Source organism: Colobus angolensis, unplaced genomic scaffold, assembly GCF_000951035.1.
Source record: "Colobus angolensis palliatus isolate OR3802 unplaced genomic scaffold, Cang.pa_1.0 Scaffold128, whole genome shotgun sequence".
NCBI lineage: Eukaryota > Metazoa > Chordata > Mammalia > Primates > Cercopithecidae > Colobus > Colobus angolensis.
This window is the reverse complement of record NW_012114030.1, coordinates 397596-411040: the sequence shown is the minus strand read 5'-3', so window position 1 is coordinate 411040 and position 13445 is coordinate 397596. Positions and strand designations below refer to the sequence as shown.

Genomic DNA, 13445 nt, shown 5'->3' with positions numbered 1-13445 from the left:
GCGGCTGTATAAGCCATAAACGTGGGACTCTCCTAGGCCCCAGTGTGATGGGATGTACCCTGACCACACTAGGCAGAGGTTTCGAACTGACCAAATCTGCCCACAGATGAGCTTTGCGTGCCCAGCATGGTATTCTGTTCGGTTTTTAATTTCATTTCGTTGCTAATATTTAAAAACCTGGATTTCTAGCTTTTCTGGAAAAATCACAAGATCTAGCTGCACTGAGACCAATTTTTTATCGGGGGTTATAGGCCAGAGTTCCCCTCAGCTGACTGTGTACCATCCAGTTCCATACACCATGAGGTTGTGTTCGTGTTGTGTTTGTGTGTGCTCCCTGCCCTCCTGATCAGGTCCCAGCAGGCTCTGTGTGATTTTGCCCCTGCCCACACAGTACTCCAACCTCAGTTTCTTCACTCTGCACTGCACTTCAGCCTCAACATGCTGGACTCCTTTCTGTCTCAAGGCAATCCTTGTGCTGTTCCTTCTGCCCAGAATATTCTGCCCACAAATCTTCACATCGCCACATCATTCTTGCTTCAACCTGACTCTTCTGGAAGTGTCCTCCATTGCCCAGACAGCATCATAGTACTCTTTATGGCACCAAAAATGGTTTTAAGTGTTTGCTTATGTCACTGTTTCCTCACTAGATTATACATTGCTCGAAGGCAGGGACTCCATCCTTCTTGTTCACTGCTATGTCTCTTAGTTCTATAATATGCCGGCACAAAGCCGGCTTCTAGAAATACACGTTTGAAGTTGTAACCCCTGACCCATGTTATAGAATCTGAACTCCCCAGCACGGCATCAGAGGGCCATTGGGGATGTAAACGCTGCTGGCCTCTCGAGCTTTCCTTCTGCTTTTTGCTGGGTATCACACTCCAGACTTTGTAGCCATGCTGCACCTCTTACCTCCAGGAGCAGGTGTGCTTCTTCGTGCCTCTGTAACCATGCAGCCTCTGTGTCCTTCCTCTTCTCTCTCTCATCCACCCAGCTCACTGCTAATAAAAGAGTCACCTCCTTGCCTGGTGTGGTGGCTCACACCTGTAATCCCAGCACTTTAGGAGGCTGAGGTGGGGGTGGATCACTTGAGGCCAGGAGTTTGAGACCAGCCTGGCCAACATGGCAAAACCGCATATAGGCAAGTGCTTATAATCCCAGCTACTAAGGAGGCTGAGGCAGGAGAATCACTTGAGCTCCAGAGGCAGAGGTTGCGGCGAGACGAGATAGCGCCACTGCACTCCAGCCTGGGCGACAGAGGAAACTCTGTCTCAAAAAAAAAAAAGTCATCTCCTTGAGGGGTTTTCCCTAATCCCTGTGCACACACTCTTGTTTATATACGCATATTTGAATTAGGGCTCCTCATCTATGCCATCAACAACTAGAGCCTCTTTCGGTCAGAGAAGTTATGACCTCATACTAGCATTGTTCATTTTACATTTTTTTCTCCTTCAGTAGCCTGTGAGCTCCTTGAAGGTAGAAACTATTTTTATTTGTTTTGGTATACTGGTGTACTTTGCATGGTACTTCATTGGCATTTGATAACCTGTAAGATGACCACAGTCAGCAAATTAAAACTAGCAGGAGTCATCGAATCAGCTAATTGGCAATAATTAAAAGAAACATAGGGATCATGACAGTGAAGAATAGTAAACTAGTCAGAGTAATGATGTTTTAAAAGCAGCAAACCAGTGCCCCTGTTTTCAAACTTTTTTTCCCCCAACTGACCTCTTACAGTTTAACTTAATGAGCCCGTTTTGAGAACAAAAGAGCATAGGTCCTAAGTTCGTGAAATTCAAATACATAAAATGAACTCTCTGTCATGTATATGCACAACCTAACATTCTTTTTGAAGATGGACTATATGGGCTTCTGTGACTTAGGCAAAATACTGATTTCAGGTCTCAAACAATGTGAAGAAAGATGCAGTTAAGTTAAAACAGCCTCTCTTTTCCTTTGTACCTACTTAGTTGTAGAAGTAAAGTCATCTGGTATGGGGAAGAAGGAAGGAAAACTGTCAGACTGAGTTACTGAGTGGGGGGCACTGCAGAAGGACCTCGTGACCAGGCATCTGTAAATCCTGGGGCTGAAAAGAGTGGATGTTGGCTCCCAATAAATGGAATTGGTAGCCTGTGAGCTTTTATATGTGGACCCTTGGTGACTCCTTCATCTGGGAAAGGGGGATCATCTACCTTAGGCCATTTCCTGCTGATATAGCAGAATACCACAAACTGGTTAATTTATAAAGAACAGAAGTCTGTTTGGTTCATGGTTCAAGGGGCTGTAAAGTCCAAAAGCATGGCACCAGCATCTGGCAAGGACGTCCCACTCCTGAGATAACTAACCCACTCCCACGATAAATGTATTAATGTATTCATGAGGGCAGAGCAGAACTCTCATGGCCTAATCACCTCTTAAAGATTCTTCCTCTTACTACTGTTACAATGGAAATTAAGTTTCTAACACATGAACTTTCGGAGGACACATTCAAACTTGAGTCTTCTCCAGTTGAGTAACTTGATGCCAAGGAGCGAGTGAGGGATGGGTTCCCCGGCAGCACATCCTTATGGGATCTCCCAGCTGCAGGGCCAGGGCTTGGACTCTGAGAGTGGGTGAATGGAGCAGGTTAATTTGCTCAAGATGTTAGATTGAGCAGGCCAGGCACTGTGGTGGAGTCTCCATCATCAGTGATGGGGAATGCACAGTAAGGACTGTTAGGTGTCAGCACAGAAATGAGTCTTCTCACTTGGGCTGTCCTCACATGCCTTGCTCGGAAGTGGTTTTGGCCTCCTTTGGTGCGTTCTTTCTCACATGTCAATTTAGTAGAAGGAATGAATGATTTGTGCAAGGTCTGGCCTTCAACACTGAAGTCAAAATGAGACTGCAGGTCCACTGATTGCACCGTTCAGGGCTTTTGACTCTGAAGATTATTTTATCAGTCCAGCTCACTAGCCTAGTTCATTTACTTAACAAATATACACAGAGCCCCTATTGTCACCCACTAGGCACTACGGATGTCCTGCTGAACAGGTTGACAATGTGCCTGCTCTTATATTTGAATGAGGGAAACTGACAAAGTTGGCAAAAAAAAAATATATATATATATATATATGTAGTCATTTCTGAGAGTGCTAAGTGCTATGAAGACTATGGAAATTGTGGGGTGGGGCTGGAACTCCAGTTGGCATTTTCTGGAAAGGCTGAGGAGTTGACAACTGAGCTGTGACCTGAATGATGAGAAGACATCAGTCACCTAAAGACCTGGAGGAAAAGCAGCTAGGCCGAGGAAACAGCAAGGGCAGCACCCCTGAGGCTTGTCTTAGGAACAGGAAGCCTCCTGTGAGTGAGGGGCAGAGCCGTGGAGGATGAGATGAGCAAGGCAGGGAGGGCTGGGCCGTGGAGAGCTTTCCAGGAGGACCAGGATGAGGAGTTGGGTTTGGCCTGAGCACTTTGGCAAGCCCTGAAGGGCTTTCGGCAAGGAAATAAGATTGGCCCTCTTCCTTCAGCACACTATACTCCTTTTTGTCTTTTTTAGCACACTACACTTCTAAGACTGAAAACTTGCTTAGCTTAATTTTGGGGTCTTGTGAACTCCTAGGAAGGAGCAGAAAATAAGGATTCTGTACATTTCTTTTTCACATCTCTGTTTTCCTAAAATCAGTTAAACATTTCTTCATGCAATTGTTTCCGATTTGCAGGTGGGGTAAGAAACTGATCATTGTTGCCTCCCAGGCCATGCGGTACAGGGCTTTGATAGGCCAGGAAGGGGATCCGGACCTGAAGCTGCCCGACTTCTCCTACTGCATCCTGGAGCGGCTAGGCCGGTCCAGGTGGCAAGGGGAGCTCCAGCGAGACCTTCACACCACTGCTTTCAAGTAAGTGGGAGAATTTGCTTCTCTGCTTTAAATTATACATCATTGCACCCTGAACCCCAGACGCAGGGGCCTGCTGCGGTATCTTCCCCGAGGCATGGCTTTTTGTTTCAAGGCCATGGTTGCACAGTGACTGTTTTCTTAGATTGGCTGGACAGGAGGTTTGCGTCTCTGGTGTTTATATCCAAATGAGACACTCTATACGTTGATAAAGCTACCAGCAGAGCAAATGACATGACTCTTCTTCTCCTCCAGGGTTGATGCTGGGAAGCTGCACTATCACAGAAAAATTTTGAACAAAAACGGGCTGATTACAATGCAGTCCCATGTGATTCGATTACCCACTGGAGCCCAGCAACACTCAATCCTCCTTCTACTGAACCGGTTTCATGTGGACAGGTATGGTTTGTAGTGATCAAAATGTTAGGTTTTTTAGTTGCGGCCATGTGTAGCATGCTTTAAAAATCGTAGGGGCAGCTGGGTATGGTGGCTCATACCTGCAATCATAGCACTTTGGAAGGCTGCGGTGGGAGAACCGCTTGAGGCCAAGAGTTCCAGACCAGCCTGGGCAATATACCAAGATCGCAACTTTATAAAAATAAAAAATTAGCTGGGTGTGGTGATGCACACCTGTAGTCCCAACTACTCAGGAGGCTGAGGTCGGAGGATCGCTTGTGCCCAGGAATTTGAGCCTGCAGTGAGCCATGATTGCACTGCTATACTCCAGCCTGGGTGACCGGGCAAAACCCTGTGTCTTAAAAAATAATAATAATAATAGAAGCCAAATTAGAATATCACTATAGCTTTTTAAAAAATGATATTTGTTATCTGTGTGTGTGTGTGTGTGTGTGTGTGTGTGAAAATAAGTCCTGCTTGTTTAGAGAACCAGAAAACTATACAGAAAAGAAGGAAAAATAAATCTGTAACTTCACAGCCAACAATAGGAACCATTAACATTTTGGTGACATTTTGGGGAGATGTAAAAATAAAAGTGAGTCAGATTTGATTTGTTGTAGTGGCAGAATTGTAGTTGAATTATGTCAGTTTCAAATAGGATGTTTTGCAGCACGCAACCATAATAACCTATATGGACGAGATGGCAAGGTTCTGCTAAGCGATAACAATGTGTGATATTGCTATTTTAGTGGGATATTGTTGTCCAGACGATACAGCAAACTGGTTAAATGTGCACATTCCCTTCTGAGGACCAGGGAGGCTGGGGGAGTGAGTAGGTTATCTCTGACTTCTTCATCCTTGCCATTGGGGTGGCTAATTACCTGGCATAGGAATGAGGGACAGAAAAGTTTCACCACTTTGCAGAGGTCTCAGCCCACACTGCACAAACTCATGCCCTTTTTTATGGGAGGGGCAGAAGCCAGGATAGGAAAAGTTCAAGCTGGTGCAGGGCCTGGGAAGAGCAGCCCTTGGCTGAGGAAGCCCTGAGCCCCTTAGTACCTGGCCAGCAGCTCTCTGGGGTGGAGGTAGGCAGCAATGAGGGATAGTGGGGAGGGGAGGTGCATCCTCCAAAAGCGAGGGGAATGATTACATGTAAATGTTAAAGTTTACAGTGCACATGTGTTGGCCTAAAGAAAGTGCTTGATGCGTGTGTGTAGACTCTTTATTGACTGCGGATCTCCAGGGGTGAAAATCATCATTGCTGCATCTCTGTCAAATGTTCGCCTGCCGAATTCAAGCCATTCTCCTGCCTCAGCCTCCCGAGTAGCTGGGACTGCAGGCACCTGCCACCATACCTGGCTAATTTTTGCATTTTTAGTAGAGACGGGGTTTTGCCATGTTGGCCAGGTTGGTCTCGAACTCCTGACCTCAAGTGATCCACCCACCTTGGCCTCCCAAAGTGCTGGGATTACAGGCGTGAGCCACCGTGCCCAGCTACATACAACTTTTGACTCCCCAAAAACTTAACTACTGATAGTCTACTGTTGATCAGAAACCTTACCAATAATATAAAGTTAGTTAACACATGTTTTGTTCCATATGTTATACTGTTCTTGTATTATTGCAATAAAGTAAACTAGAGAAAAAATGTTATTTAGAAACTACATTTACAATACTGTACCGTATTTATTGATACCATAAGTTTACATTGTCCGTTAACAAGATAAATTGTCTGAAATGGCGGGCAGCTGCAGCTGCAGACCTCACTCTGCAGTACACGTCAAGCAATTTAACTTTTTCTTGAAGTGTCATGACTTTTTGGGAGCTTCTGGGGAGCATTTCCAGCATCACTAGTGGCCCTTTGTATGGGTCCCATGGTGTCAGTCAAGGTTTATGGTATTGCACTAAACACGGGGAAAAATACGTGAGAACTGCAAGAGATCACCTTTTTCTTTTTTGAGACGGAGTTTCGCTCTTGTTGCCCAGGCTGGAGTGCAATGGCGTGATCTCCGCTCACTGCAACCCCTGCCTCCAGGGATCAAGCGATGCGCCACCACACGCGGCTAATTTTGTGTTTTGAGTAGAGACAGGGTTTCTCCATGTTGGTCAGGCTGTTCTCGAACTCCCGACCTCAGAAGAGATCACTTTTTACTGCAGTAATTTACTAGAGAGGAACTGCTTATGCAGAGATGATGAGCATCACATGGCTTTTTTTTTTTTTAAGAGACTCTTGCTCGGTTGCCTAGGCTGGAGTGCAATGGCACGATCTCGGCTCACTGCAACCTTCACCTCCTGGGTTCAAGCAATTCTACTGCCTCAGCCTCCCAAGTAGCTGGTACTACAAGCTTGTGCCACCACTCCTGGCTAATTTTAGTAGGGATGGGGTTTCACAATGTTGGTCAGGCTGGTCTCGAACTCCTGACCTCAGGTGATCCGCCCACCTCAGCCTCCCAAAGTGCTGGGATTACAGGCATGAGCCACCGCATCCGGCCTGTCATGGCATTTTTAAGCCAATACTCACAACACTTAAGCTTGCCACAATAGTAACAGGAGGTGGCTATGAAGTTAATAACAGTAGTACACTGTTGTATTACAGTTAATTTTATGCAGGTTTGATTTCATCCCGCATCTTCATGTTTGTTTACATTTCCTCCACTGCAAATGGCACCATGTATGGTCTGTAAATGGTTGCGTAAGTTTTGATTAACTTTTTATAATAGATTTGTGTATATTTTATGGTAATGAATGATAAAATAGACTAGTATCCACATATATTATGCATTAATGACATACCTTTTTCTTAATTTTTTCAATATGTCTAATGTTATACAGTTTGGGTTTTCTCAAACTGTCACAAATCTCCAAAAATTCTAATATATATATATTTTTTCTAATATTTTTTCAATAAATATGAAAAAAAAACTGTGTATAAGTGGACCCGGCCAGTTCAAACCCATGTTATCCAAGAGCCAACTGTACAGTATTAGAGAGAAGCATCTTTTATGAATTCACATTTTAACTGGGTTATGCTATCCATTGATTAAGTAACTGTTTCACCAAACTCTTCACTTGTGTGTAGCCTGTGTTCTGCCAAGAACACAGGGTGGCAGCTGTGGTGTAGGAGAGAGAACACTGAATCAAGTCAAGATCTGTATTTCTGTCTTTGCCCCTCACCTGGGCAGTCACTTGATCTCTTTGAAACACCATTGCCTCTTGTATTAAATGGCTGTGACACAGTGCCTCCTATGCAGAGTGGCTCATATGCATTAACCATCTGTCCCTCCATTTATTCTTTCATTCATTGAGAGGCAATACAGATGGGGAAGTGGGTGCAGTCTCTGGATCCCATGCGTGTGCTCTCCATCCCCCTAGGACTGTAAGTCAAGCCAAGCTGTTGTCCAGCCGAACTGGCTACAAGATTTCTCCCTGCACCCCTCCCTGAGCTCCCCCTAGACTTACACAGTCAAGGGCCTTCAGTGTTTTTAAATAGCTTCCTTTGCTGGCCGTTAGCTTGGAAGCATTGATCATGACATCCGCTTCACAGTAGAAATGAGATGGAAGGTGGCCTCTGCCACGCCAGTGTAGTCAGGAGCAGGAACCAGAGCCTCAGGATCAGAGTGGCGTCCCAGTGAGTAAGGAGAGTACTCGATTTAGAGAAAGAAGACCTAGGTTTGTGTCTCCAGCCTGAACTTCAGTAAAGCCTGTTAACTTTGTAGAATAACCCCCATCCTTCCTCACCAAGTGATCTGTTTTTTGTTTTTCTTTGAGACGGAGTCTCTCTCTGTCACCCAGGCTGGAATGCAGTGGTGCGATCTTGGCTCACTGCAACCCCCACCTCCTGGATTCAAGCGATTCTCCTGCCTCAGCCTCCCAGGTAGCTGGGATTACAGGTGCCTGCCACCACGTCTGACTAATTTTTGTATTTTTATTTTTTATTTTATTTTGTATTTTATTTTTTTTGAGACGGAGTCTCACTCTGTTGCCCAGGCTGGAGTGCAGTGGCTGGATCTCAGCTCACTGCAAGCTCCGCCTCCCAGGTTTACGCCATTCTCCTGCCTCAGCCTCCCGAGTAGCTGGGACTACAGGCGCCAGCCACCTCGCCCGGCTAGCTTTTTGTATTTTTTAGTAGAGACGGGGTTTCACCGTGTTAGCCAGGATGGTCTCGAACTCGTGACCTCGTGATCTGCCCGTCTCGGCCTCCCAAAGTGCTGGGATTACAGGCTTGAGCCACCGCGCCCGGCTAATTTTTGTATTTTTAGTAGAGATGGGGTTTCACCGTGTTGGCCAGGCTGGTCTCGAACTCCTGACCTCCAGAGATCTGCCTGTCTCAGCCTCCCAAAGTGCTGGGATTTTGCCTGGCCCCTCACCAAGTGATTTGTAAGAAGATATGTGTGATACTTCCTAAACTTAAAAGTATTGTAAAAATGAAAGATGTTTTACAGAGTCATGTCATGCAAGTTTTAGTCCTAGAGTCTAGTCTGTACATTGCCTCTAGAAAGGTGGCCTTAGACATGACAACCTCTCACAGCCACAGTCTCTCCACCTGTAGAAGGTAGGAGTTGGGCTGGATGATCTTTGAGACCTAAAATATTCTGTCATTTATTGTCAAATGATTAAGTCAAGTCTTGCTTTGTCATCTTTAAGAAACAGGCAGTAAATATTGACTTCAGCAACAGGTTTGAAAAAACGAGTTGCTCGATGTTTCTTGCAGGAGGAGCAAATACGACATCCTCATGGAGAAGCTTTCCGGCATGCTGAGCACACGAACTAACTGTATAGAGACGCTGGGAAAGCTGAGGGAAGAGCTGGTGAGCCTGGGGTTTCCCATGGGCGGGGCTCGGTGTGATCTGTACCATAGCCGGGAGGTCTTGTCAGGCATAGATGAATGATTTGCAACCCAACGCCCTATTCTGGATTTGATGCAAATGAGATTTTCCTTTGTTTGTTGTTTTTTTCTTTTCTTTTTTGAGGCAGAGTTTCGCTCTGTTGCCCTGGTTGGAGTACGGACTGTGTCCTTCCCGGTTCAAGTGATTCTCCTGCCTCAGCCTCCTGAGTAGCTGGGATTACAGGTGCCCGCCACCATGCCCTGCTGATTTTTGTATCTTTATTAGAGACAGGGTTTCACCATGTTGGCCAAGCTGGTCTTGAACCCCTGACCTCAAGTGATGCTTATGTCTCAGCTTCCCAAAGTACTGGGATTACAGGCATGAGCCACCGCGCCCAGCTGTTTTTTTTAGAATGAGAGAGTGCTTTGTCCTTCATTTAAATTCTTGCCTTTGCCTGACTTCCATTTTTCCCTGGAGTTCATTCTAGGACCTATTATCAAAGTTCAGACGGAATAGGAAAACGTGGCATTTAGGTTTACTTCTGTAATCAAGCTTGTGATCTTGTTCCCAGTGGTTTTGTACTGAAATAGCAGAGTGGCTGTCCTGAGGGGGAGGGGAGAGGATGCAGGGAGGAAGGCAGCTGTTGACCAGCTTTGTCTTTGGGCCCTGGAGCAGAGGCTGTGGTGGAGGGAGCGTGAGAGGGAGAAAGGCGAGAGGGAGAAAGGCAGAGGGGTGCTGCTTCCAATCTGATTGGAAGGTTTCAGTGCAAGTCAGGAAAGAGCCAACGTTAGAGATGGAAGGACAGCAAGATTGCCCTGTGTGTGAAACCAGAACTTAAAACTGAACATTTGAAGTCAAGCTCTTTGGTGACTAGTAATTAGTCCCCTAATGAGTGGTCTTCAGTCTGACCACAGGCACCAGGACAGTCCTTGTTCTTTCTCCGCGTTGCATCGGTGGAGTTGTAGTCTCTGATTTCATTGTTCACAGGGAAAGGAGGTATCTTCCGCATTGCTGGATTCACTGCCTGCCTGAGCCTCTTTAAAGCAGTGGTTACAGTCTGGAGGCTTCTGGGCCAGACTTGGTCTGTTAAAAATCAATTTGACCTAGCATTTTTTAAGAAATTGAGACTTTCCATAAAAGTCTAGGTTTCCAGTCTTCCTCGAGAACTGAGAAGCCTGGGTCTGCCCTCTCTCCTGACAGCAGTTAGCTGGAACTAGTTGTGCGCTGACTGGGTCCCCTGCAGTCCACCTGCTTCCTGTCACCTCTCAGACACGAGGCAGGGAGGCAGGGCCCTTTGTCATTCCATGAGCACTGCTGTTTGTAGTAGGGGAGAAGTGTTTTATTTCTGCGTGTCTGAGTTTACCAGAGTAGAACATCAAAGATAGACGGAGAAGGCCTCTCAGGAAACCCTGGCAGAAACAAAGGAACTTCCTACCGGCTTAATAAACAAAAAACTGGCCACCATGTGGATTGATGTTGCTTGTCCAGCCCATGCAGACTCTGGAGATTGAAACCCTCCCTCCTACCAAGTCACTCAGGGGCAGGGAGACAGGGCTAGTCTGGTTTCAGGTCAGCCCTGTGGTCTGTGTTAGCAGCAAGCCTTGACTATTACTGGACAGCCTTTCACTTATTCATTCAACAAATACTTCAGGGAGTGTGTATGTTGAGTTAGAACTGTGTTCCACAATAAGATGGTGAAAGTTAGCCAGAATGACAGCAGGTCTCACACTGTCATGGAGCTGTCTAACCAGAAGGGTAGGCGTGTGAACACATACCTGGAAGGATGTAGCCAAACCAGTAGAGGGAGAGGGGTGCTTTCTTTAGAGAACTAGGGAAAACCTCATAGAGCTGTGCCAAAAGCACAGTTGAGCTGGGCTTTTCCCTACACAGACAGAGGGAAAGTGGCATTTGAGGGAAAGGAGAAGAGCTAGTGCAAAGGCATGAGTTGTGGAAGGCCATGCAACATACTTAGAAGTGGGCAGTAATCCAGAGGGCAGCCGGCACATTGTGTGGCTGGATAGGAAGGTAGGGGCCGGATCAGAAAGGACTGGAGTGCTGGCTGAGGAGTGGGGACTTTAGCCTTGAAGCTTTAGCCTTATGCACTGCTGCTGGCTGTGTAGAAATGAAGAAGTTATTAGCCAGGGGTGGTGGTATGCACCAGTCCAGCTACTCGGTAAACTGAGACAAGAGAATCTCTTGAGCCTGGGAGGTGGAGGTTGCAGTCTAGGCAGATGAGCTGGTAGAGGGAAGGGGATGGGAAGAAGGTGGTGAGGTTGTGGCCATGAGGGCTGGAATTGTTTGAGAAACATTTTGGAGGTGGAACTAACAAGATGTGGTGAGTGCCTGCACTGGGATGTAGAGGTGACTTGAAGAAGGAGGATCTCAAGATGAAGCCAGTGCATTTGCTGGAGTGGCTGCTGCTCACCGAGGCAGCGCAAAGGCAGGCTTATGAGGCAGGGATCACATCTGCTTGCTCACTGTGAGCCCCCACGATGAAGACAGTACCTGGCCCCCTGTAGATGTTCAGTAAATATTTGCTGAATGAGAGTTGAATAAATAGAGAGGTCAGAAAGAGGAGCAGATTTGGGTGAAGAGGAGGCACAGGACAAATCTGAGTTTTGGACGTATTGGGTATGAAGATCTTCCATGACTTTCCCCTGGTGATGTCTAGTCAACAGCTGGAAATTGGGGTCACAGAGAGCTGAGCAGGATTCAGTGAAAATTAGCCTATAGATGAAGCTGAGGCCATGAATATGGATGCTGCCTTTGGGGGAGATTTGGTACAAAGACTCACTCCCTTTTTCTCTTTTTGCTGGCCAGATTGTGCAAGTCATTGATGGCAGCCCCTCAGAAGGAAAGACTACATCATCCTTCCCCTCTTAGGATGGTCCAGCGCTTAGTGCCATATGTCAAGGGCTGGGATCTAATGGATGAGTTTCCATGGGGTCTTTTTTTGGTGCTGGGGGCACGGCTAGATTAACAATAGATGCTCTATGTACAAGCCAGTGGCTTTGAATGAGCCATATGTGAGTCATCTGTATTGTTTTGATAGCCATATGTTCTGCCACCCAAGGGCTGGAGTGCTGGTTAGCCTGGGAGGTAACCACACATATGTGGCGGCAGCAGCCCACAGACATTTGCTCCCTGTCTCTCCCCAGGGTGTAAGAGGAAACCTGTAAGACTCAGCAAACAGCTCTCAGTCACGAATGCCTCCTGCTGTTCGCTCCTTCACTGGGAGCCGTGGTAACCTGCCTTACTCCTCCAGGGACTGCAAAATCACATGGCAGCAGTGCCCAGGAGGGTGATACCCACAAGCAAAATGGACCATGTGTAAAATAAATTTTTGATATAGTATAGGTTTAAGAAATTAACTTTCCTCTTAACTACCATTAGAGAAAATCAGCACAAAAATGGTGATAAATGGCAACTGATCTTTAGTTTCATTGTTGGAGGCTCTGATGGGGGAGCGCAAAGGCTGTGACTCCCTGGAGCCGGGTGGGCCCTGCTGAAGAGCAGCTGATCGAGGCTCCTGTTCACTGTTGCTGTGAGGAGCTACAGTCCTAGCATTGGCTTGCCAGATCTTAGCCTTTCAAGAGAAGCCAGAATCTAGGTCTTTTTTTATGTGAAATCCCTCACTTTTCAATTTTGGCAAGTAAATTACTTTCTTGAAGAAAAACATTGTATCAATTTTAAAAGCACGACCTGCACTGGAGGCTGCTGTTGGTCACCCCTGCAGGGGAGATGTTCCTAGGATCATTGTGGTTTTCAGCCTTGCAAAAATAGGAGTGATGAGATGGAAATACCCATTATTATTCTGTTGTAACTTCACAGACCACATGTAAATTTTTACAATTTTTTTTCCTTTTTTTTTTTTTAAACAGAGTCTCACTCTGTCACCCAGGCTGGAGTGCAGTGGTGCGATCTCAGCCCACTGCAACCTCCGCCTCCCAAGTTCAAGCAGTTCTCGCCCTCAACCTCCTGAGTAGCTGGAATTACAGGCACATGACACCGCACCCAGCTAATGTTTCTATTTTTAGTAGAGGCAGGGTTTCGCATGTTAGCCAGGCTGGTCCAAACTCCCGGCCTTAAGTGATCCGCCCGCCTCAGCCTCCCAAAGCGCGGGGATTACAGGTGTCAGCCACTGCACCCAGCCTATAACATTTTTTAACCTATTTTTTACCCCTTTCTTTTTGTCTACTGCCTTTGAGGGACAGGGGTGTGTGTCTGTGTGTGTGTGTTTGTATTAGTAATACACTTACATAGTTAAAAAAGCAAAACAACATGAAAAGGTATCAAATGAAATCTTCAGTCTCCACTCCTGCGCTCCCGCCTGCCTCATTCCCACCCCTGCATA

General features: G+C 46.4%; 1 protein-coding gene across 2 annotated transcripts in view; it reads left to right on the top strand.

Annotated features, from left to right (window-relative positions):
* Positions 1-13445, top strand: part of GTF3C1 (general transcription factor IIIC, polypeptide 1, alpha 220kDa) — an 85428-nt gene that overhangs the window by 7225 nt on the left and 64758 nt on the right. For both annotated transcript variants that reach the window (XM_011933459.1, XM_011933460.1), the window contains exons 3-5: positions 3696-3872; positions 4125-4268; positions 8977-9073. In XM_011933459.1, the coding sequence (XP_011788849.1) occupies positions 3696-3872; positions 4125-4268; positions 8977-9073 (418 nt within the window). The remainder of the gene's footprint in view (positions 1-3695; positions 3873-4124; positions 4269-8976; positions 9074-13445) is intronic.